Here is a 25,919-nt window from a genome sequence, read left to right as displayed (position 1 = left end):
TTCTGTTTCTTTGCAGTTCCATTATTCTCTTCTCTGGTGTAGTTTATTAGGTTACTCTGTAACTGTGGGAGTAAATTTGCTGATTTCAGTTACCTAAAAAAATCTTTAGTTGCTTTTTATTCATGTTGGGTCCTAAAGCCTGATGTATAAAACTTACATGACTAAGTGACAGTAAATTCTTAGATAACCTTTAGCCCTGAGCGTGTATTAAAATGATCATCTCAGATCTTCACTCTCAGACACGTGGGCCTTGCACTGATAACCTCATTGAGTAATTTCTGCTGTTTGCATTAGAATAGTATTCCTAGACTGAAGGAACATACAGTGGTCCTGTGACTCCCTTGATCTTTAGGATGATTGTAAATGTGACTCCACATTTCCAAACAGCATTCCAAAGATGGGAGGATTGTTGAGTTTGCATTTCTGATCCTTTCTTATTAATTTGTTTTTATTTTATTTGAGTATCATTCTATACTGGGATGTTTTTCAAACTAAAGTCATCATCAAGAGCACATACTAGTTTGTTAAATGATGACTGTTAAATGGTGGGGCTTTCGTCATAAAGTTCATGAGATAGTTATGAAAATGATAGTCATTAGATACAGTTTTGTTTTATGTAGGTGACTTTTGTGTTTTGGATTTATTTGTACTAGAAGGAAGACAGTATTTTTTACAAAACTGTAGACATATTTTATTTCAAACAGAAACTGTCAGTTTTTGAAAAATTTGCTTCATATTATTTCCTTAATTATCTCATTAAAAACAAAAACAAGACAGTCTTGCTATCACATAGTCAAAAATAAAAGCAGTACAAGAACTCCTGATTCCCTGATCCTGTTAAATAGTTTTCTTGTTTAGATTAAGTTGATGATTAGTATAATGTTTCTTACTGACTTAGAGTATATCTGACCCAACATTATTGAAATTTAGCAGTTTTTTTATTATTTCTTTCTTAAACCTGAGCAAAGCCATTGTATCAGTGAAAAACCATCTTCTAATAGCAACCTTTCAACATATGCCAATTTTCTCAATTCCAAGAACAGAGAATGATTATAAAATCATTTCCTCTTAGGCCCTTTTGTTTTAATTCTATTGTATTTAGAATTTAAAAATTTTTATAGGCAAAATAAGTCTATAATATGGACTTAAATCTTTAAGTTTTGATTTTTAAATGTTTTGCATATTTTCATTTCTGACCTCCAGGTGGCAACCACGCCAAGCCTTGTGACGAGCAGTGCAGCAACTACCCTCACCGTCAATCCAGTCCTCCCTCTAACCAGCGCCACCGTAACCAATCTCTCTGTTACAGGTAAGCAGCAGCCAGGCTGGGCAGCTCTTAGGCATTTAAATGGTAGGCCCATGATAGGTTTCTATAAAAAATATGCCATTAAATTGTGAATTAGAGCTCTAACTAAAGATAAAGTTATATAACCTGAACTCCAAAAAAATCAGGCATAATTAATTTTGTCAGAAAGAGTACTTTTACATAAAGGTGTTCTTATCTTTTTTGTTCTTTCTCACATTAGTCTATCTACTATATTGCTCCCAGAGTTATCTTTCAAAAACACCAACTTTTTTTGAACTCCTCTCCTTAAAAACTTTCAATAGCTGCAGCTTTTTACATTCAGGAGAACATCCAAATTCATCATCAATTCAAAGAAGATGATTTCCGGCCTGGACCTTATCTTCCACTAGTCTTTTCTCCATCCCATCCTCATCAAGCAGGAGAACTCCAGCTGTGCCTCTGTAAACACCTGCATTAGGCTACACTTCTTTCCGATAGCGGTGAAACTACTTCAGCTTAGATAATAATGCTTCCTGGGAATGTTCTTTAGCTTCCCCAGGAAACTATTCATTTCCACCTGCCTATATTATAAATGATTCTATTTTTACACTTTTGTCTTTCCCAATAGACTTTGCACTTCTCAAAAGATCTAAATGTTCTTTTTGAAATTTCAGTGCCTGGCTTAGTGCTTGACACAGTCACTATAAAATGAATAAATATTTTTTTTTCCTTTGGCCTTCTTTAAATAACACATTTCCCAAATACATTTAAAATAATTTAGCATTGTCATCAGAAGTGTCTTAGTGATGCATAATGCATAAAGCTTTCTGTAATTATTCACCAGGTTAATTATGTGCTAGTAAATCATTGGATGGATTTGTGATATTTCACAATCAAGCTTGAATTTAACCTAGAGTTAGAGAATTTAATTTTCTTCTTCAAACACTTTTTTGGCTCTGTGACCTAACCATGGTATAAAAATTAAATAAATGGCTTCATATAGTTATTAAATTTCTAAGTTATTAGAAAATCTCATAATTTTGTTTGTTTATTTACAACAGTACTTCTTGACGTCTTTTGGGTCTTGGACATCTTTGAAAATTTGATGAAAGCTATAAGCTTTTCCCCTCATGAAATAGACATACCCACAATTTTTAGTAAAATATGAGGAGGTTCATAACAACCCCCCATCAGTCCCCACCTCACCAAGGCCATTTGTGGGTGCCTTAGGAGCCTACAGATTCCAAATTAGGAACCTCTGTTTGAGAGTGTGTGATGTTCAGCACTTCAGCTTGATAAGCAAACTGTTGGTGATGGGTTGCTATTGTGTTGGGCACCAGGAACTTGAAATTCCTGCCTTTGGGCAACTTACTGTCTACTCTGACTGCCATCATCCGATAAATTATGAACTGAACTTACCTTCCCAACAAATTTTAAGCATATTATGTTAGGTCTAAAGATCTTTTGCAGAGTTTTTGCAAAAGTTTTGCATCTTTTGCAAAAAGTTTTCTAATAGTTCAGACATTAAGAACAAGTAGCTTTGCAGATCTCCTAAAATGTGGCAAAAGTCTGAAATGGAAGATAATTTTAAGGAGATATACATACTCAAAACTAGCTAAAAATTTTTTTATCAGTTTTTGATGATCCTAACTGACCAATCACATTTTCTTAAACTCAATTACTCAGCCTTCTATGTAGATTTCATTATGACTATTTTCTGAAATATTGGTAACTTTTTATAGAATGCATTTTTTCTTTAATTTATTAAAAAATTTAACATTATAGGAAATTCAAATAGGAAAAACACAATCACAATGAGTACTATTTTTATTTTTCCTTCAAATCTTTTTATATGTAAATATATGTACAATCTAACAGTATTTACAGTGTCCTGCTTTTTTTTACTTAACATCTCACAATAAGTATCTTTCCCTGTTATTATAGTTTTTATATTTCTACTTTTGACTTGCCCATATTATACTGAATGGTTGTACTATAATTTCATTAACATGTCCCTGTGGTACCATCATGGTTAAGTTCTACCTGGGGTGACCAACTTTTCCAGTTTGAGCCCTGCGAATCTTGCATCCCAGGAAACCCCCAGTCTCAAAGCCACGTAACTGGTCTTGCTTGTTCCCTATTGTATCCCTCGTGTCTAGCACACCACCTAGAATGTAAGATACCCAGTAATGAATTATTAAATAAATGAAGTTTTCACTATTATAAATAATGCTGTGATGAACACCTTTGTACATATAGCTTTTTCTTAAAGTTTTTATTTTGACATAATTTAGACTTACAGAAAAGTTGCAAGAATTGTACAAAGAAATCCTAAATCTCTTCCCTCAGATTTTCCAAATGTTAAAATCTTACTGTATTTGCTTTCTTCTTTTTCTCTTTCTGTGTGTATATGTGATTTTTTTCCTGAACTGTTTTAAGAGCAAGTGGCAGACGTGCCCCTTTACCCCTAAACACTTCACTGTGTATTTTCTGAAAAAACAAGCAATTACCATATGTAACCAGAGTGCATTTATCAAAAATCAGGAAATTAATATTGACTCAATACTAATATCTTATAAACAATTCACATCCAGATTTTGCCAATTGTACCAATAATATCCCTTATAGCAAAAAAAAAAAAATCTAGGATGCTGCACTGCATTCAGTTGTTGTGTCTCTTTGATCTCATTTAATTTGGGACAATTTGAGTCTTTGTTTTTATGACATTGATATTTTTGAAGAGTATAGCTATTTTGTAGACTGTCCCTTAATTTGGGTTTATTTGATGTTTCCTCGTGACTGGATTCAGATTATGCAGTGTTGGCAGGAATATCTCAGAAGTGATGTTGAGACCTCCTTTCTGCATGACATGGAGACCGTGCTGTTGATCAGTCCCACCATTGGTGATATGAACTTTGATACTTTTATTAAGTTGGTCTCTGCGAAGTTTTTACTGTGTAGTTACTTTACTCTTTACAGTTAGTAAGTATCTTATGGAGAGTTTCAGATTGTACGGATATCCTCTTGTTCTTCAAACCTTTACCCACTAGTGTCCCTTGATGATTTTTGCCTAGATCTATTATTGTTATGATTCTCAAATAATACCATCATTTCTTCTACATTTATTAGTTGGCTTTCAACTGTAAGGGTGAACTTTTCCTTTTACCCTATTTACCTATATCGGTATGGACTCAGACGTTCTTTCTGTATTCAGTAGGTTAGAATCCTATCATTTTTTCTTTTTTTTTTTTTTTGCAGGGAAAGATTCGCCCTGAGCTAACATCTGTTGCCAATCTTCCTCTCTTCCCCCGCGCCTTTTTTTTTCTCTCTGCAAAGCCGCAGTACATAGCTGTATATTCCAGTTGTAGGTCCTTCTAGTTCTACTATGTGAGCTGCCGCCACAGCATGGCAACTGATAGGCGAGTGGTGTGATTCTGTGCACAGGAACCGAAGCCAGGCCGCCGAAGCAGAGCATGCCAAACTGTAACCACTACGCCATCAGGGCTGGCTCCATTTTTTATTTTGAAATGTCCAAATTATCCCAGACTTAGTCAGTGGGAGCCCCTTCAGGGTGGCTCCTGTGCCCTTTTGACATATCCCTAGCATTCTTTGAGTGCTTCCTTATTTTTTGGCATAAGATGTTCAGCCTCATCTTATAGTTTCTCTGCCCCAGGCCTGGAATCAGCCTTTTCTCCAAGGATCCCTAGTTTGTTTTAGTGAGAAAAGGTACTTAGAAACCAAGATCTAGGCACTAGATGTTCTCATTGATACGGTGTTATCGTTGCTTCTAGGGCATCTCAACAGAAATAGATGTGCATACACATATCCATACATCAGTATGTGTGTATAGATCCACACATATATATTTACCTATATACATCCACACACATCTATATGCATTTTTCTTTATCTAGTTACCTACTTATATTAAAATCCACGAGTTCATACTGATATCTCCAGTTCTAGTCACCGTATGGTTCATTCTTTTCTATCCTTACCTCTTTCCATATTTTAACTCCCTTCTTGGTGACAATGAGAAACCTGGCTCCCATTATCAACAATATAGTTACTTAATTGCTCTACCCTATAGTGAAAAGAAAGTAGCTTCAAAATTGCTAAACCATGCCTCTGACAAGAAAAGACCTACTAATTTGAGTGCAATGTTTGTTTAGAGTTCTTGTCTTTAACCTGAAGGCATATAGTCCAAATACTGTGTTCAAAAGTTATTTGGGTTAGTTCTTTTTATACCCTTTTCAGTGTAGTTACATTATGTATTTGAAATTCACTTGAATTTGTTCTGTTTGTATTTAATAGTTTTTTCCCTCCCATCCTTATGATTTTTTTTAAGTGTAGGAGATATTAACATGGTTTCAAAAGTCAGGACTATACACAAAGTTCTCCTCAGAAAAATTTCATTTCCTTCTGTTGTAATTCTTTGGATCCTTTCCATCCCATTGCCACCTGTGCCCTTTCTCCTTCCTATGTTTTGTGTGTTTTTTTTTTTTTGAACAAATGAGCAGAGCAATGTATATTTTTTTATTTACCCTGGTTTGTTACTTTAAAGGTAACACACTAAAAGGTAACAAACTCCTTTGCACTTTGTTTTTTTCACTTAACAAAATATCCTGAAAATCACTCCACCTTAGTTCATAGAAATCTTCCTTATTCTTTTTTATTGTTGCAGAGTACTCCATCATGTGGATGTTCTATAGTTTACTTAACCCCATTCCTGTTCTATGGGCAATGAGTTTGTTTCCAACACTTTGTAATTACAAACTATGCTGCAGGAGTAACCTTGTATGTATGTATTTTTGTGCTATTGGAAGTGTATCTTTAGGGTAATTTCTAGAAGTAGAATTGCTCAGTCAAAAGGTACACACCTATGTAGTTTTGTTGGCTATTACCAAATTGCCTTCCAAAAGGATTGTACTTATTTCATTCCCACAGACAGTATATGAGAGTGCCAGTTTCCCCGTTGCCTCTCCAGCAGAATGTGTTGTTACACTTTTTAATTTTTGCCAATCTGATATGTGAGAAATTGATCTCAGTGTGGTTTTAATTTCAACTTTCTAATCATGAGTGAAGTTGAACATCTTTTAATATACTTAAGAGCCATTTCTCATCTTTTATAACAGTGAAATAGATTTTGTTTCAGTTTGATAGATCAGTATTGCACAGGCTAGAAATTCCAGTACAACAAAGGAGGTGCTAAGAGCAGACATCATTGCCTTCTTTCTGTGTTAGTTTTCTGTTGCTGCTTAACAAATGACCACAAGTTTAGTAGCTTAAACCAATACTCATTTACTGTCTGACAGTTCTGTAGGTTGGAAGTTTAGGCATGGGTTATAGCTGGATCCTCTGCTCAGGGACTTAGCAGGCTGAAATCAAGATGTTAGCCAGGGCTGTGACCTCATATGAGGCTCAAGATCCTCTTCCAAGTTCATTAGTTGGCAGAGTTCAGTTCCTTGTGGTTACAGGACTGAAGTCCCCATTTTTTTTGCTGGCTGTCAGCTGGGTCACTCTCAACTACTGCAGGCTACCCGCAGGTCCTAGCCTAGTGACCTTCTCACAGCCTGGCAGCTTCTTCAAAGCCAACATGAGAATCTCTCTCTAGTCAGCTACTGTGGAGGGGCTTATACAATGTAAGACCCTCTCATGCACCTTTGTTATGCAATATAATCCAAACAACAGAGACACTGTCCCTTCTCCCATCATGTTCGCAGATCTACCCTTACTCCAGAGAAAGGGATTACACAGGGCATGTCTAGATTTTGATGTCTTCCTCTAAAGAGCTGTGGAGTTTTCTTTGTTAGGAAGATAAGTTACTACAGATCAGCTTGATCCTGTTAAGGCTCATTTTTTAAGCTTTGTTAAGTTGGACCTAGAGTAGCCTTTACTAGTTTTTACCTCTGCTGCTAAGATGTGACCCTTCTGGTGTTGTCCAGTATTCAACAAAGCCTCTCATCTCTGTGTAGCCAGAACTGAGTATCTCCCTGTCCTGCATGAGCTCTGGATTATTCGTGGCATTTCCCCTGTGCATGTGCAGTGTAGTATTCAGCCAAAGATTCAGGGGGCTCCTATGCACATTTCTAGAGTTTTTTCTCTATTTAGCTTTTTCCTTTCCAGTACTCTCTCCTGCGAATTCCAGCCATTTCGGCATCCAGCAACTGATCTTTGTCTCCTTGAATCATCGAAATTGCTGTGCTTTGCGTAGTTTCCTCTTCTGGTGCAGCAATCTGAAAAGTTCTTCCAAACAGAAAGTCCAGGTGATTGTAGGACTCACCTCATTTGTTTCGCTTTTCTCAGGGATCACAGTCTGTGCTGCCTATTTTTTCATGTCTAAAACATTTTCATACACACACACACACACACACACACACGCATATTTCTCTATTGTTATGTTAAAAGAATAAGTTTCCTATCATTTACTCTTATCATGGTCAGAGGCAGAAGTCTCTAAAAACGTTAAGTTAATGATTAGCACTTATAATTGTGCCGGACAAAGTCTAAGGTGACGCTCCCCCCTCCCCCAGCATGGTGCCCACCTCTCAGTGTTCATGCCTTTCTGTAATCCTCTCCCCTTGAGTGTGGGCAGGTCCTTTGGCTTGCTTCTTATCAATAGAATGTGGCAAAGGTGATGGAATGTCACTCCTGTGGTTACGTTACATTATGTAAAAGTCTGTCTTGTTAGCCGACTTGCTGTAAAGACCTTCCTTGCCAATTTGATGGAGTAAGAAGTAAGCAACCATATTGGGAAGCCCACGAATTAGGGAACTGAGGGTGACCTCTAGGAGGGTGGCCTTCAGCTGACAGCCAGAAAGAAGCTGGGCACTTAATCCTACAGTAGCAAGCAAGTTCTACCAAATGATTTCTGCCAACAACCCAAGTGAGCTTGGCAACGTATTCTTCCCCAGTCATGCCTCCAGAATGGAACAGAGTCTGGTTGACACCTTGACTGTAGCCTTGCAGAGGACCAGCTAGGCTGTGCCTGGACGCCTTACCCACAGAAACTATGAGATAATAAATGTGTGTTGTTGTATGCCACTCAGTTTGTGGTACTTTGTTACATAGCAGTAGAAAATGAATACAATAATATGTTTGTGTAAATATTGTTCAGGACCAGCTTATATGATTGAACCTATGGGGAAAAAATGTAATTTTATGACACTTAAACCTTGCTTCTTGAAAGAGCAGATTACAAGAGTGAGTGTCAAATGGATTTTCTTTTACTCTTGTCAACAGTTGTTCAACATCATGCCTCATTTTAATTTTTTTCCTTTTTGGACCATAACTTTCTTATTATAGCCTCTTTTCCTCTGATATTTCTGTACTGTCTTTCTTTTTTTATGTTGAGAAAAGGAACATATTCCTTCATTCATATTATTTATAAAGACATCCAGTGTCTTAATCATACACCTTCTCTAATGCAATCTGCTTTCTTCCTGAAGACTTTCTTCCTGGGAGCCCTGTGACTACATATTTTAACTTCTTTTAATTGTGTTCCTGAATGAGATCCAGTGTTTCTTAGATTCCATGTGTTTCTCTATCTTTGATTCCTTTTTTGTTTTGCCTAGAGCAGGTTCTTGAGTAATTTTTTTTTATTGAGAAAGGTTCTTGGGAAGTAAAATTTCTAGGTATGTGCATAACTGAGAAGTATTTATTTTGCCCTCATAGTTTATTTGTGGTTTGTCCAGTGATAGAATTCTAGTTGGAAAATTACTTTTCCTTTGAACTTGGAAGGTATTGCTCTTTTGTGTTTTAGCATCCAGTGTTGCCAATGAAAAGTCTGATTTCAGTCTAATTCTCTTTCGTTGATAATTTGTTTTATCTCTCTGTAAACTTTAAGAATCTTTTTATCCTCAGTGTTCTGAAATTTCACTAAAAGATATATCAAGGTATGGGCCTTTTAAAATTTGTCCTCATTGGCCTTCAGTGAGCATTTTCAATTTGAATTAATGTCTTTCTTGAACTCTGATAATTTATCTTTGTTCTTAATTTCTGGAACATATTTTAAAGAGACTTTAAACTTTCTAAATTGATCCTTTATATCTTTTAACTTTTCTCTTGGGTTTTCCATTTTTTAACTTTTCATACTACATTCTTGGAAATATACCCTGAATTTTATCTAACTGTTCCTGTGTTCTCATTTTTTATTGTTGTCACTTCAAAATCATATGTTTTTTCAAAATCATATATTTAATTTCTAAGAACTTTTCTTTGTTCTTATTCTACCGTTTTATAGCAATCAATTTTTATTTGTAGATACAATACCAGTTAGAATTGTATTTAAGTTGTTTCTTCTGGCATTAGTTCTGCTTATTTATTTTGTCCCATTTCTTTTGTGCTATTGGTTTTTTTTCATTGCTTGCTGATTTTTGGCTATTTAGTCATATTGATGAATACAAGGCCATATTACTTAATACCAGTAGCTTGTAAGTGTTTTTCTGTAGCTTCTGTTACTCAACAGTCCTCTCCCCTGGCTGGAAGGGATAGCTGTGAGCTGTGAATGTGTGTAGAGAACTACCAGACTTTATTTCAGCATATGGGTGGAAAGCAGGCAGGTAGACTAGGCTTTACCCTCATACCTTCCTGAAGTGTGAGGGATCCTTACTGTATTTGCAAGAGTAGTAGGTGACATTAACTCTGCTCACAAAGAAGTCTAGTGGAGCAAAGGGAAGGCCCGCTGCCAGAGCTGGTGTGTGAGCAGTCTCTTCATCACCCCATTCTCTGCCCTCATTTCCTGTTCTACCTCAGTACCTGACAGCTCTGAGCCTGGAATCTCCTCAGGCTTCCATCGAGGTGAATAACTCCCACTTCTATCATAGTTGTATGTGCCCTTTTGCACTGTGGTTGGTTTCTCTACTACTCAATTTCAACCTCTTTCTCATTCTGCAAATCTGTCAAAATCTCAAGTCTCTGATATCTGTCCCCAGAGCTCTTATTCCTTTTTTTATTTCTTTACCATCATATGGAATAGGATTTTAGAAATGAAGGTAAAACACCATATCCTCAGTCTTCCATCTTCTAAGAGAAATCTTGTCTGATTGACATGGTCATTTTTATTTTCCCGGTATCTACCATAGTGCTTGGCACATAATAGGTCCTTGGTAAATTTTTCTAGAATAGATACAAGAATGATTGTAACTACATACTACTCCAGAAGGACGTGTGTTCTGATGTGTCTCAAAAACTTGCAAAAACTCCACAGCCCTTAATAATCTCAACTAAACATGCTCTGTCCCCCATTATTTTTCCAAAATAGTCTTTCATAATGAACCATATGCAACCCTATACTCATTATCAGTCCTTTCACATTCACTCCTCCTCTACTCCTGGCAATGACTAGTCTACTCTGCCTCTGTGGATTTGCCTGTTTTGGACATTTTGTATAAATGGAATCATATAATATGTGGCCTTCTGTATCTGGCTTCCTCCACTTAGCGTAATGTTTTCAAGGTTATCCATATTGCAGAATGTATCAGTACTTCATTCCTTTTTATGGTTGAATGATATTTCATTATATGGATATACCACATTTTGTTTATCATTCATGAGTTGATGGACATTTGAACTGCTTCCAGTTTTTGGCCATTTTGAATACTGCTGTTATGAGGGTTCAGGTACAAGTTTTTATGTGGACATATGTTTTCAGTTCTCTTGGGTTATATATTTAGGAATAGAATTGCTGCATTATGTGACATAGTGAATATTATGAACAACTTTATGCCAAAAAAAAGTAGGCCACCAAGATAAAATAGACAAATTCTGAGAAAGACACAAATTACCAAAACTGACTCAAAAAGAAATAAAAACCCTAAATAGACCAAAAACAAGTAAATGAGTCATTAATATAAAGCCTTCCCAAAAAGAAAAGCCAGGCCCAGATGGCTTTAGCAGTGAAGAAATAAAGTTAATCTTTAGCAGTCTCTTCCAGAAAATAGAGGATGACGGATAACTCATTGTATGAAGCCAGTATTACCTTGATACTAAAGCCAAAGATATCACAGGAAAAAAATTATAGACCTATATCCTTCATGAAAATATACACAAAAATCCTCAACAAAATCTTAGCAAATCAAATCCAGCAACGTATAAAAAAGATTATACGTAATGACCAAAGGGAATTTATCCCAGGAATGTAAGGTTGGTTTAATAACTGAACATCAATTAATATAATAAACAATAGTAATAGAAGAAAGAACCAAAACCACATGATCATTTCAGTAGTTACAGAAAAAGCAGTTGACAAAATCTAACACCCATTTGTGATAAAAACCTGGAATAGAAGGGAACTTCCACACCTGATAAAGGGCATCTACTAAAAACCTACAGCTAACAGCATCTTAATGGTGAAAGACTGAATGCTTTCTGCCCTAAGACTGGGAACAAAGCAAGAATGTTTGCTGTTGTAGACTTCTAATTAACATTGTACTAGAGGTATAGCCAGTTTAATAAGGGAAGAAAAATTAAAACATCCAGTTTGGGAGGGGAGAAGTTAAGCTGTCTTTATTTGCATTATCTTATATGTATAAAAATCCCAAGGAATCCACACACCAAAAAACCTAATGGGACTAATAAATGAATTCAGTGTTGTTGCATTGCACTCATCAGCGGCCATGCTATGGCTGCAACCCACATACAATATAGAGGAAGATTGGCACAGATGTTAGCTCAGGGTGAATCTTCCTCAGCAAAAAAAAAAAAAAAAAGTAAAATCGTTTGTACTTCAGAAGACACCTTTAAGAAAATGGAAAGAAAAGCCACAGATTGGGAGAAAATATTTGTAAATCATATCTGATAAAGGAATTGTATCCAGAACCTATAAAGAACTCTTCCAACTCAGCAATAAGAATACTAACAACCTAGTTTTTTAAAAGGGCAAAAGATTTTAATAGACATTATACCAAAGAAGATATAAGAATAACTAATATGCACATGAAAAGATTCTCAACATTATTACTCATTAGAGAAAGGCAAATTAAAATCATACTGAGATACTATTTCATACTCAGTAGAATGGCCATAATCAAAAAGACCAAAAATAACAAGTGTTGGCGAAGATGTGGAGAAACTGGAACCCTCATGCGTTGCTGGTAAGAATGTAAAATGATACAGCCACGTTGGAAAACACTTGGTAGTGTCTTTAAAAGTTAAACATAATACCATCCTACCCAGCAGTTACCCAAGAGAAGTGAAACCATGTCCACACAAAAACTTTTACACAGATGATTGTAGCAGCATTATTCATAATAACCAAAACTGGAAACAAGCCAGTGCCCATCAACTGGTGAATGAATTAACACAATGTGGTCTATTCATGTAGTGGAATACTTTTAAGCCAGAAAAAGGAAGTATTGATTTGTGCTACAACGTGGATAAACCTTGAAAACAAGTATACTAACTGAAAGAAGCTAGATGCAAAATACTACAAATTGTGTGATTCCATTTATGTGAAAAGTCCTGAAAAGGGTAAATCTGTAGAGACAAAAAGCAGATGACTGGGGGCTGTAGGTGGGAATAGGAAGTGACTGCAGATGGACACAAGGGATCTTTTTTGGGTCGTGGAGATCACCCCAACTGCATTGCGGTGATGGTTATACAACTCTGTAAATATATTAAAAATCATTGAACTTTATACTTAAATTGGGTGAATCTTATGGCATATAAATTGTACCTCAATAAATCTATTTATAAAAAGGTGAAGTGGGAAGCAAGAGGATGGGCCAGCCACTCTCTGTATATTCTTGCATATAACTTCCTACCAACCCGAGAGGTGAGTGACAGCGTCTATATTTTGTTGTTGAGGACATTGAAGCTCAGCAAGCATCAGTCCCCTGATCAAAGTTGCTCACGTAATTAAGTTGCCAAGAATTTAAGGTCATAAAAGATCTGTATTGATTAAGATGTGATTCATGGGCTGGGAGAAGTATTTGAAGCTCATATTAAGCTCATACTCTAGTCTAGTGCTCCTGTGACATTCATATGGACGACCTGGAGTGTGGTGGGAGGATGACAACCAGAAGAAGCAACGCTGAATTATTTCTGGAATCATCTCCTAGCCCAGGTTAAATTCACTGAGAAGATTTGACTGGGATTTTCTTTGTATACGTAGGAAATTTTAAGAACATGATACCGAATGGTCTGAAAGTGCCAGTGGAGAGTGGAGAAAAGGTTATTTTAAACCTTTGACCTCAGGATAGGATCTTCTGAAAATGGGCAATTTTGGTTCCAGAAATTTGAAAGGGAAGTAGTGCCCACAGATAAAATCAGATTAGATAAGGTGAAAAATTGGCCAAGAAAAGAGTGAAAGTACATTGAAATTTCTTAGCAACAGAAGAGAAATGAGAAAAGACGTTTAACTTTCTATGGAACGAGGGACAGGTCTTAGGAGAAGAGTGTCAGAGTGAAAAAGTGTGTATGAATCCACCAAGCATAGGACCTAACACAGCATCAGAAGCTCAGTGATATAGATTGGTCTGACAGATTTAGAACTGAAGAAATAATGAAACTGTGATTAAGAATATCCAGAAGGATGTAATTATATTTAGAGACAGCGGCAATAAAGAGGGAATCATCTTATTTATATTTTTGAGGAGGACAGAAAGAAGAGTAAACCTTCCACTTTCAGTTAACAATAAGAAAGATTTGTTTACCCGATTCATTCAGACCACATAACACTTTTGTGCAGCATTATAGGAGGTAGGAAGAGTAGAGTCACTACTGAAATAGGTGATGTCTAATTTTCTCCCAGCTCTGCAATACGTGAAAGAAACATTTCCTTAGAGTTACATGAGAAGAGAGTTGAGTTCTACGTGTTCTTAGTACAGACCAGAAAAAAGCTTCAAAATAGATTTTAGAAGGGCAAAACTGTCTGATTTTTTTGTATATGTGTGAGTAAGATTGGCCCTGAGCTAGCATCCATGCCCATCTTCCTCTATTTTGTACGTGGGACACCTGCCACAGCATGGCTTGATGAGGGGTGTGTAGGTCCACGCCCAGGATCCGAACCCGTGAACCGCAGGCCACCTAAGCAGAGTACATCAACTTAACCACTGTGCCCCTGGGCCAACCCCAAAACTGTCTGAATTTTTAATAAAGCTGTTATGGGAGAAGAGTCTTCTGCAGCTTAGTGTTAGATTTTATCTCAAAAAAAAGTTAACTTTTACATAGATCTTTTTTCCAATCTGTTTATAGGTTTGAAATATTTGTTTTGATTGGTCTAGTTCTTCTATAATATACCAAGTCTTTTATACCTCATAGAAGTATGATATTGAAAATTTTTAGATGCTTTTTGTCTTTTTGAGTTCTCTATCCTGAGAAAATACCACTTAGGTTCTGCTTTCTACATATATGTGGTTGGTTATATCCTAGAACATAGTGAGTTTCACTAAATTAAGTTCCAGCTAGTTTAGGCGGCCTGTTTTTGTAATATGTAGTGTTGGCTGATAACTGACAAAAGAGAGCCTGTTCTATACTGTCTTTCATAGATAGAGTCAAAATTATAGCTCACTGGGGACGGTTGGCATCTTCTGCTTCGTGGAATGTTATCTATCCCATGACTGCCTTACGAGTCATTTCTACTTTAGGCAAAGAGACTTAACATTCTTTAAGTCACATTGCCTCTGGGGCCCAGCAGACCTAACTTCTAGACATATTTTAGATCTGTGCTATCCAGTGGGGTCGGCACTAGCCACATGTGGCTTTTAAGCACGTAAAATGTGGCTAGTTCGAATTGCCATATACCATAAGTATAAAATACACACCGTTTTCAAAGACTTAGTATGAAAAAAATAAGTCATTAATAATGTTTTAATATTGATTTCGTGTTGAAATGATATTATTTTGGATATATTGGGTTAAATTGAGTATAATATTGAAATTAATTTCTCCTATTTCTTTTTAGGATTTTCAGTGGGACTATGTAGAAAACTTAAAATTACATATGCATTATATTTTCACTAGATGACATTGATCTCGAACGTTAAACAATTTCAATGAATGTGTTTTAGTTTTCAATAATGATGTTTTTAATGTCAATTAGTCATTTGTATGCGCATGTTTGTTCTCCTTACAACAAAAAGAAATTTTGGCATCTTGATGTTTTTAAGGCCTCTCAAATAATGGTTTCCTAAATCTTCATTTTTCATGCTGACTTTTATGAGATTCATAATATCATCATGTTATTGTTTCCGTGAATAAGAAAATGTTTACCACAATGGGCTTTTTGAGAGATGATTTTCATTACAGAATAGCTACCTGAATTTTTTAATGCAAAGAAGGCATCTAGACATAACGCCTTTATTTTCATGCTATTTCCGCATATGTTGTTATTGACACTTAAATTGATACTTATTTTAGAAAAATATGTAACTTTTAGCTTTTCTTTCCTTCATTGTTTTGTTTTGATTTTTCTATAGAGACTACTGAGGAGATTTCTGAATGCAAATGCTTTTCAGAAGCAGGGATTTTTTGCTTATACGCTTCTTCCCCGGAGCAGTTGTATTCTGTAGCTAGAGCTTCTGTGATTCTTTTTTTTATTTTTTGAATAGGAAATTGGAAATGGAAAACTATGCTCTCTGTTTCTTTCATGGTTGCTTTATTGCTCTTGCCTCTTGAAATAGGGTTCATGGCTTTGGTTCTACGATGTTTGTTTTTGTGGTTAATTTCCATAGAAACACTAAACTAGGTTAATAAAAAAGGACACATATAGAGGTTACCGGATGGTAGATCAGTTATTCAGTTAATTCTAGTGTATGGCTGAATAAAGCCACCATTCTTCCAAAAACATTTACACACCGTCACTTTCTAATGTGATTCTCTTTTCAGGCACTACAGACACCACCTCCAACAACACTGCAACCGTGATTTCCACAGCGCCGCCAGCTTCCTCGGCAGTCACGTCCCCCTCTCTGAGTCCCTCTCCTTCTGCCTCAGCCTCCACCTCCGAGGCATCTAGTGCCAGTGAGACCAGCACAACACAGACCACCTCCACTCCTTTGTCCTCTCCTCTTGGGACCAGCCAGGTGATGGTGACAGCGTCAGGGTTGCAAACAGCAGCAGCTGCCGCCCTCCAAGGAGCTGCACAGTTGCCAGCAAATGCCAGTCTTGCTGCCATGGCTGCCGCTGCAGGACTGAACCCAGGCCTGATGGCACCCTCACAGTTTGCTGCTGGGTAAGGAGCTTTCTTGTTCACATCTAAGAAACAACTAGGAGGTCGTCCCTAGAGTTACTTGTAGGGGAGACTTGTCATTGCTTTATTAAATGCAAAAAAACCCCACCTCTCTTTAAAGCCATAATCTCTTTGAAATGGGTTGCTCTATAGTAGTGCAAGGACCTTGGTTATAGTTGAACTTGTTTCTTAACACCCTGGAAGGGCAGTAGTCATACCATTATTTCCAGATGGAGACACGGAACACCAAGCCACTGATTATACCTGAGAAATGGGACCAGGAAGAACTCCCAGAATTCCTGATTCTTATTCTTATGCTTTCTCCATTAAACTCTCTTAACTGCCTGCTTTCTAATTCTCAAAAAAAGTAAGAAATATAGTAATAAGATTCCCACTTTTATATTGTTATCAAACATATAAGAATTACTTTGTAAATACATTCTTTTCTCTGGCATTTTTACTTTTGTTTTGGAAAAAAGAATGAAGTAATTCAAGAGTCAAAATGACTGCGAGTTTTACATTTTGTGTCGATCATAACCTTGGTTTGTTTTGTACAAGTAAGCATCAAGGAAAGCAGTAACTTAGATGCACAAACAAACCATCTAAGAGAATAACGATTGTTTCCACATACTTCCCCAGCTGTATTTTCCTTTTTCTTGTCCTCCTGGGTGTGTTGTCCAGCTGACAGGTGTGTCTGTGTTATAATAAAGTGACTGCTCTTTTCGACTTGCAGAGGTGCCTTACTCAGCCTCAACCCAGGGACCCTGGGCGGTGCCCTCAGCCCAGCTCTGATGAGCAACAGTACCCTGGCAACTATTCAAGGTCAGTAGATTTTATTCCTCACTGAGCTCTTTTTTTTTTAATGGAAGAAGTCTGCTTTGCTAGAGGTGAAGGTGATGGGGAGAGGGAGTTGAGTTGATAGTGCTGACCAACTTGAGGACCAAGAACATGTCCTTGTAAAAAAGCTTTGAAAGAGAAGGATAGGTGTTAGTTGGTAAGAACAAGAAATACACTTAGTTTGGAGTGTTGTAAGAAGCCAGGACTTTTATGCTGATATTTATCTTCCTATGTGAATAGACTTGGAGGCAGAATTTCCTCCTGATAAATTTATCCAAGTAGTCCTTCAAGACTCATCCCCAGGCAAACTTGACCGAGTAAAATTCCCCAGTCCCTGTCCCCACCCCCAAAAGAGCCATATATGAGAAGATCCTGTAATGAATTAACATTGGAACACATCATGCAGACCTCAAGAGTACTTTTAATTCTTGTTAGGTTCTGTCGTTTGTATATCTCCAGCATTGTAGAGCATCGTAGAGCATATATTTCCAAGCCCAGATGGGTCCCTTTTGGACTTAGCATGCTATCTAGTCTAAAATGAGTCTAAATCCACTCATTCTGTATAGTGAAGGATTTGTCTTGTTTACCTTCTGAGCTTTGTGTCTGAAGATGCTTACTGTTATTTGGTTCAACAAAACAATTTGAGAGTCATCACTGTATTAATCAGATAATTTTTTTTCTTAAAATTAAAATAGTTTGTACTTAATGAGAGTTCTTGTGGCCAAAAATAAGCTGTTGGCCAACTCTAATTAAGATTACTGTTTCATGGATGATATCTCTACAGTATACTATAGAGAATATTAGTTACAGACAAATCTAAGACATGACCTAGATTACCTTACATTATATTGACTTTCTCATTGACTAAATCATATGTGAAATTGATGGTTAGCTTTTGTTATATAAGGATTTCTTTTTGGAATAAGATTTGTGACAAATCACTTTTTCTCTTGCATTAGGGTGTGTTTCTGGGCTGTAGTGATGCTATAAAGGCAAAATGCCTTCCCCAGGGCACGGTTGAGTATAGAACAGGTATCTTTGGGAGATCTAGAACTGGTCCATGACCCTAAGCCTGCAATCTCAGAAAACTTCAAGCTGCACAAGTCTCACTATTCTGTATTCTTTGTAGGATCATGGCCAAAGTCAGGGACATTCCCTTCAGTCCCACTAGCTTTCTTTATATATTATGTAAGAAATCAACCAAATTTTTAATGCCAGTAGAAAAACCGTCAAATCTACACGTGGGGGTGTGGTTATGTGGGTGGGGGATATTGGGGGGTTGTCAGATAACAGGAAAGATATTAAATAACAATGCCCAATTATTTTAAAGAAAACTTCTATGATGCCTTCTGTAGAGAAGCAACAGCATTACGGAACAATTGTCATGCATTAAAGCAAGTCCTAACCTTAGATAAGCCACCTGGGGCCACCTGCGTACGTCACTGCGTCTCCGCTGGCCTCAGACAGTAGACTCACCATTCTCCTTTGTACAAGTCAGAGAAAGCAGATGTTCTGCCTCAGGAAGTGAAAAATTAATCACATCTTATACTTTATTTGGTAGTACATAAATTATTTTAGAACTAAAGCCTTTTTGAAAGATGGTTTCATCTTGTATACCATACTGTAAAGTGCTCAAATTTATCAATAATGCCAGTTGGTTTGATGGAAGCTAACTATATTTTAATGGTAGCCAGTTTGTCTTTTGAACGGAGGTAGTTTAAAATAGCAGTCTTCATTAAAAACAAAATGATTGGATTTAACAAATACTTCTAGGCAGATGAAATAAAGGTGAGATTTCAAGATAGAAACATGACTCTTTGATTCATTAGACAATTCTTAACTCTCCCCTCTCACCTATCCTGCTCATGCTCACTAAATTGATTAGATATTTCAGTCCTTTAGGCTCTTTCAAAATTACAAATGACTTTCAGTTGGTGATGGGATTGCACTGTGACTAAGAAAAAAAAAATCAATTAAGGGCTGCACTTTTTCCAACTGGGTTGTAGGAAAACTCAGTACATTTGGTGTGTTATTTGGCTTCTCCAGGATGATATTAACGTTCTCCTTCCTGCCTGTTTTGGGGGTTTTGTCTGTAGCTCTTGCTTCTGGTGGCTCTCTTCCAATAACATCACTGGATGCAACTGGGAACCTGGTATTTGCCAATGCGGGAGGAGCCCCCAACATCGTGACTGCCCCTCTGTTCCTGAACCCTCAGAACCTGTCTCTGCTCACCAGCAACCCGGTTAGCTTGGTCTCTGCCGCTGCAGCCTCTGCAGGGAACTCTGGACCTGTTGCCAGCCTTCATGCCACCTCCACCTCAGCTGAGTCCATCCAGAACTCTCTCTTCACAGTGGCCTCTGCCAGCGGGGCTGCTGCCACCACCACCACTGCCTCCAAGGCACAGTGAGCTGGGCTGAGCGGGCTGCCTGTGGTCTTCGTCGCTCGCAGTGTGATTGGGCTGTCAGCCAGGCCGAGACTGACAGATGTGACTGGCTTCCTCTTGCCGTGTTGCAAGAGCAAGGGAGAGAAGGAGAAAACACACATGGGAAAAAGCAAGGATGGAGACAGGACAACATTTGCCTAATTTTGTAATAAAACACTGTCTTTTCAGGATTGCTTCATGGATTGGAGAACTTTCTAACCAAAAATTAAAAAAAAAAAAAAAAAGAAACAAAAAGTCAAAAACAAACAAACAAAAAATAAGTGAAAGGACTACTTACCATTTCCAGCAGTCGTGATGACAAGTTAAGGTGGGTTACCAATTCCAATATAGGAAGGGAATTTCTTGTTTGTCTAAATTTCTTTTTTTCTTAAAAAAAATCATTTTTATGGGTCTGTTGTACAGGCCATTAAGTCATAACAAGGTGTTTATAATCGTATCAATTGTGTTGGGGTTCCTTTCTTAACTGGTACAATTTAGGCAGGCCTGTATTACTGTATCTCTATTATTATTATTGTTGTTGTTATTGTTTTATATATATATATATATAGTTTGACATGTTTATCTCTTGCTCCTGGATCCTACTTCAGTGAGCTCCCACACTGTGGGGAGGGAGGGTTTGAGGTAAGGGGAACTTATGTTCTTAACTGCGGGGAATGGTCTTGCTGGTTTCCTTATCCTTGATGACTCTTACAGAGGTGCTAGAAAATTATTTTCTTTTGCCACTTATGCAAGAGGCTTGGTGCAGAAGCTGAAGGCAGTGTGTGCAAACACTCCCACCCCACACGCCCCCCCGCATCAGGTGGTGCCTTTGGAGCACTTTTGTGTAGGAAAGAATTCCTGCTGAACTGTAGCTCTCACTCGCCCCAAATTGTTGACTGACCCTGAGGCCCAGAGCCTGCGGTGCAACAGTGCTGCTTTCTGCTACCTTCATGGGCGTGGCCGTGCATGGTGCAGGGCAGGGTTTGGTTCTAAAGAGCAAAGACTACTGCGGACACCTGACTTGGTGGTTCTCCTAATTTCTTATCTCCTGAAAAATGCTCCTACTGTTAGTGTGTGTGTTTGTTTTTTCTGGTTTGTGGAAGTTTTTCATCCAAACTTCCTTTAGCTTACTTGGCAAAGAACAAATTGACTTATTGAAATTGGGAAGCTTTTCCCTTCTTTTGTTTTCTAAAGGAACGCTACTAGACTATTTTCCATCGATTATATATCACCAAAAGAGGTGTGTGTGATGAGAAGAGGCTGAGGTTACCACCTTTTCCTCTAGCCACAGACTTCCTTTTCACCGGATGGCTTATAAATTCCTCTAACCCTGAGACTCTACTTGGTTCTCTGACTAGAGAAGGCACTTAGCTGGGACTGGGATCTGTGGACCCTTAGAAGGACTTTGAGCAGGAACTTTGCACACACCTCAAGTATTTCTTTGGTTTGTTAGTGATGCTCCTGCTAGGTCGGTCTAAATGGTCTAAATGGCAATACTCGTAGAAAGTGATTAGCTTCTGTAATTGTTTTCAGGGTGTTTCTAGACTATGTAAATGAGCCCATGAAAAGGAAGAGTTGATGAAAGTAGATGAAGAGGAATGAGGGTAACTTGGAGATTAGATTCCCCTTCTTGTCAATGTGCTGTTATTGCAGTATCTGTACCAAAAACATTCCCGAAAAACTGGATCACTGCAATGCAGCTCATCTGAGCTCCTCTTCTGGTTGGAGTTAAGGGTTCCCATTTGGTGTCTGGGTGCTTGCTTACCTCTCTGGTGGTCCCAAGACTGCTCTTTCCCCCCTTTTGAGCTGGGGGCTGAGAGCAAGCTTACAGGTGATTTTCAGTCTAACTGCTCTGCTTGTGTCCACAAGGGAGCTTGGGTTCTGTTTATCTGTCTCCTCACAGTATTGGGAATGGCAGTGATACAGACACAGTGTGTATTTTTGTTTGTGATCATCCAAGTGGGAGACAGGTGCATTAATATTAAAAGGCCAGAAACATTTTAGTCCCTTGTTAATTTTTCTTCAGTTCCTTCTGTCTTCCCGTTTTATTTCACAAAGTATTTAATTACCACCCTAAATTTCCTCTTCTCACCTTTCACCTTTCCTAAAATCCCTCCAAAATCAGTGAACTGCAAGCAGGGAGACTAACAAATGTCCATCCACCTTTTTTATGTGTGGTGTGTTTTTTTGTGTTGTTTTTTTTTAACTAAGCTTGAACCAAAGTCAATTTTTAGCAAGCTGCTGTACTAATGGACTAGTTAATAACGTGCAGTTCAGACACATTGAGGAGATAGATGCTACTGACAATTTCTTTTTTCATTTGTCTTTATTAATTTTATATAAAAGTTGCTGCTTGTTTTAATCTTTTATGTTGGTAACTTGTAATATCCTTTGAGCAGACATTAACTTGATTTTAACTAGTTTATTTAGTTTGATGTGTAAATAGAATGGCAGTGTCAGTTACTAATTTTTCTCCTCTCCATCCTACTGTTTCTCTAATGTAGTTAAAGTTAATCTTTTATCCTGACTTGACATTTCTACTTTCAGTCTGTGCAGATGACTTTAGGGCTGTCAGGGATCCTGTGCCCGCCCGTCGTGAGGAGTCCCTCCCTCGAGGAGTGCTGAGTGAGGACGAGGGATTCAGGGAGGGAAATGCTGGTACCCACCGTCCTGGAGTGAAGGTTATAGCATTAATTTCCCACAATTGCTACCAAAGGAAGTGTCGAGTCCCAAGGGACTCAAGTCCAGTGGGTTAAGAGGAAGGGCAAGGAAAGGCTGTCTCTGTTTTCCTATGTGGTTCAAAAGATGCTCCCTCTCCTAAATAAGATTCACCAACAGACTTTAATATTTAAAAGGATACTAAGCTTTAAATATCAGTACAATGGTCTTCTATTCCCTGCCCTGTCTGAATTCTCTAGTCAATTTGGGATGAGGGAATTCTGCCTTTTTGTGGGTATGGATCACTTTATGAGGATAAACCTTAAACCAGCATAAAAATCTGTGTTTAAAAGAATAAATCCTTAGACAAAGGTAACTTTAAAAAATTTTCTCTTTTTTATCTTATTTAAAACAAGTTGTGAAATGAAATACCTTTCATACCATTTATACATGTGCACACGAAACACTAAAACAGTTGTTGATGGGTGTTTAGCTTCAAGTCAACTCCCCATCGTCATCCCTAAATATTCTGCTGATCATATTGCTTCATGACTCAACCTTTAGTCCTTTTTTACTTTATATCATCTTTTTTATCATCTCAAGAAATGCTTTTTGAATTGAATGAATCTCCTAAGCTAAGGTACTCAATCCTAACTTTTAGCCACCTTATATGGGAGAGTCTGGAAATTAAGGGAGGCCATTTGACCAAAAAGAAGTGTTTGATAGAGTTTGTGTATTTCTAAGAGGAAGGGCTGGGTAGGTCATTACAATTCATTGTATCATTTTTCTTTTTTCCCCCCTTAACATTTATGCAAGTTTTATTTCATTCCTGAATTTGGTTAACACATATTAAGCCAAAGACTGATTCTAAATGCATTTATAGTGATAACTGTATTTGCCCATGGTAATGGGCCCTCCCTAGGGAGTGGTGAATGTAATTGTTTGAATCCTGCTTATCACAAGCAGTGCAGTTTGGTCAACAACTTGATTTATACCTGTATAAATCTGAAGGACAGAGCAGAAAGGCCTTTAGAAAAGGGCTTCTCATAGGAACAATATTATTGTTCCTGATTTAAGAAATAAGTTGAGTGCTGTATTAGTTTAAATGTTTCTGAAGTTACATAGGCAGCTTTTTAGAATTAAAAAAATTTTCATATCCATTACCTGATATAAGACGTGCTTCCTTTTATTTATTCAATAAGAAAAATCAATACCATCCCAATTTACTCAACTTATTACTCAAGAAATGGAACCAAAGGAATCTACCTTCCATTTTGTGTAGGACCATACCTGTTTGTACTTCATGGTAGCATTATTAAAAATTAACAATCTTTTTTTTTTAAAGGGGAAAATAAGATGAAAAGATTTTTAGTGAGATTATCTTGCCAATTTGTTCTACGTAATTCATTCATTGTTGGGGAAAAAAGCACAATTATACCTCTTTTTTGTGTTATTTTGTCTTGCTATCCCTCATTTATTTGGAAGGTGAGGGAAAACCTTGTCTATATTATCCAGAAGCACAGATATTTCCTTGACACAATATTTAAATTCAGCCCAATCTTTAACAGTAAATTTTCTATTTAAATTGCTGGGAAAGCTAGATACCTTTGCAAATATAGGAAATTAATGTAGATTTTTAAAGTTATAAATCCTGCTAGTAAACATTGCAATTAGTGTATAATAAACACTTGGCTTACAGAAGAAAGTCTTTGTAGTTCATAGTCTAAAGTTGTTCCCAAACCATGTTGTCCTCACAAAATTTTCTTTACCAAGAGAAAAGTGAAATTGTTGAGATAGGGAAGAGGGGCGACATGTAGACAGGGAGAAGTCAGTGAGCTCTGAGCCTCGGAGTTGGTGATGAGAAGGCAAGTGGTATGTGGACTGGGTTGGGACCTCCTGCTGGGAGTCTGCTTTGGCCTCCAGCCCCGTAGGGGACCCTCAGAGATCAGTCTGCAGTTTGAGAATCTTCAATTTAAGAAGAGCCTCAACAATTCATTATGAGAGTTTGGTTAAATACTTTCTCATTAATTTGATCATAACCATCCTGAGTTCATTTTTGTATGTGTGTGTGTGTGTGAAAAGCATTTGATGCGTGACGTTGTTCATGTAATCGTAGCCCTAGCCATTTTGAAGTCATTTTCAGTCTTAAAATATTTTGAGGATGACACCTTGTAAAATAGTAAATCTTTCTTAGCATTTACCTTCATTTTTGAGAAGGGAAAAAATCCTTCTTTGCCATTCCTTTAAGAATAAGTAAGATGAGCTCTTATACAGGTTTGCATAGATGGTGCACACCATACAAATGTGAGCTCAGACAGGAATAGGATAAATAAATTGCCCTCCTTGTTAAAGCTGGTACTAATCCTATTCTGCCTCATTCTTTTCTTAATCCAAAGAGATTAAATGGGACACCTCTGAGATTTCCAGTAAGATCTTTGAAAGGATTCCATCAGGAGGGCAGGAAATGTTTTTTCTCAGAGTTCTCCAATTTACACCCAGATTTCCATATGGTTTGTGAATTGTTGCTTTCTTCTTACCCTCCTTATTCATGAAGCAGTTCCTTGTTTTGGTTCTTCTTCTCTTGGCCTTTGCTAAAAGCAGTAAACTTGAGTGACTCTTAGTTGACTCAAATCTGGATCTCCCTCTCTCTTCTCTTCCTTTCCTTTTTGAATGGTGGTTCCTTAATCCGTGAGGGTAATACTGGTGGGTAACAGCTAGCTTCTAGCACCTTCATAAAATACCTCAGCATAGCTTAGCATTGTTGCAACTAGTTTTAAACTAAAAACCAAATAAATAAAAAGAAAAAAACTTTATAAATAGTGGAAATAATTCTAGCTGTAGCATTTAGTTGAACTGATGTTTATTATGATTGATAAACATGATTGATGCTGTATGTATTTGGGATCCTGTTTATAGGTTACAATTTACAGGGTTAGGGAGGGTGGGGGTGGGGAAGAGGAGAAGTTGATTATGTTAGAAGGAAAATGTTGCTCATGTGTGTTGGTTTGTTTTTCCTTATATCTGTCTTGCCAAAGGAAACTTGATTATCCCTGTGACTGGGTTTGGGATTTGTTGGCCTCTCTGTGTTCTGACCTGCAGTGCAGTGTGTGGCGGCATGCAGGTTACACAGGGATTGTCCAGTAGGTTCAGGGTCCCCTAGGGCATTTGTATCCCTTCCTATGGCTGCCTGTGCCCCGCCGACCCTGCCAGCCTCTCTAATGGTTCATTACCTCTGTGTGTAGCAAGAGCTTAGGCAAAGGCCAAGTGTGCGGATGTCGGGGTGTGTGTTGGAGAAATAGGGGCAGAAATAGACATGCACCATTTAATTTGAAGAGGAAAGGAGAGATGAGTGATTGCTGCATCTTAATCTAAGAAAATTAAAATAAAACAGGTTCTTTTTGTCACCCTCGCTCGTGTTATTGAGTGTTGTGCTAATAGCACAACATTTTAAAACCCTGCTTCCTGTTCTCATACCAAGGCTAATTCAGTCTAGACCAAAAATGCAAACAGAAGAAAAACCAAACCAAGAAATTGAAAGCCAGCCTGCT

At 37.5% G+C, this 25,919-nt stretch overlaps 1 protein-coding gene across 4 annotated transcripts in view; it reads left to right on the top strand.

Moving 5' to 3' along the window:
* The window catches only part of POU2F1 (POU class 2 homeobox 1), a 172,886-nt gene extending 147,579 nt beyond the window's left edge, over positions 1 to 25,307 (top strand). For all 4 annotated transcript variants that reach the window (XM_087437551.1, XM_004425076.3, XM_087437544.1 and 1 more), the window contains 4 exons: positions 1,204 to 1,309; positions 16,112 to 16,457; positions 17,188 to 17,276; positions 19,388 to 25,307. In XM_087437551.1, the coding sequence (XP_087293677.1) occupies positions 1,204 to 1,309; positions 16,112 to 16,457; positions 17,188 to 17,276; positions 19,388 to 19,698 (852 nt within the window). In that variant the 3' untranslated portion in view covers positions 19,699 to 25,307. The remainder of the gene's footprint in view (positions 1 to 1,203; positions 1,310 to 16,111; positions 16,458 to 17,187; positions 17,277 to 19,387) is intronic.
* The last annotated feature ends 612 nt before the right edge of the window (positions 25,308 to 25,919 follow it).

This window comes from Ceratotherium simum, chromosome 2 (genome assembly GCF_057802395.1).
Source record: "Ceratotherium simum simum isolate JZ-2026a chromosome 2, ASM5780239v1, whole genome shotgun sequence".
NCBI classification, from domain to species: Eukaryota; Metazoa; Chordata; class Mammalia; order Perissodactyla; family Rhinocerotidae; genus Ceratotherium; species Ceratotherium simum.
The sequence above is the reverse complement of the archived record's forward strand: the minus strand, read 5'-3'. Positions and strand labels throughout refer to the sequence as shown.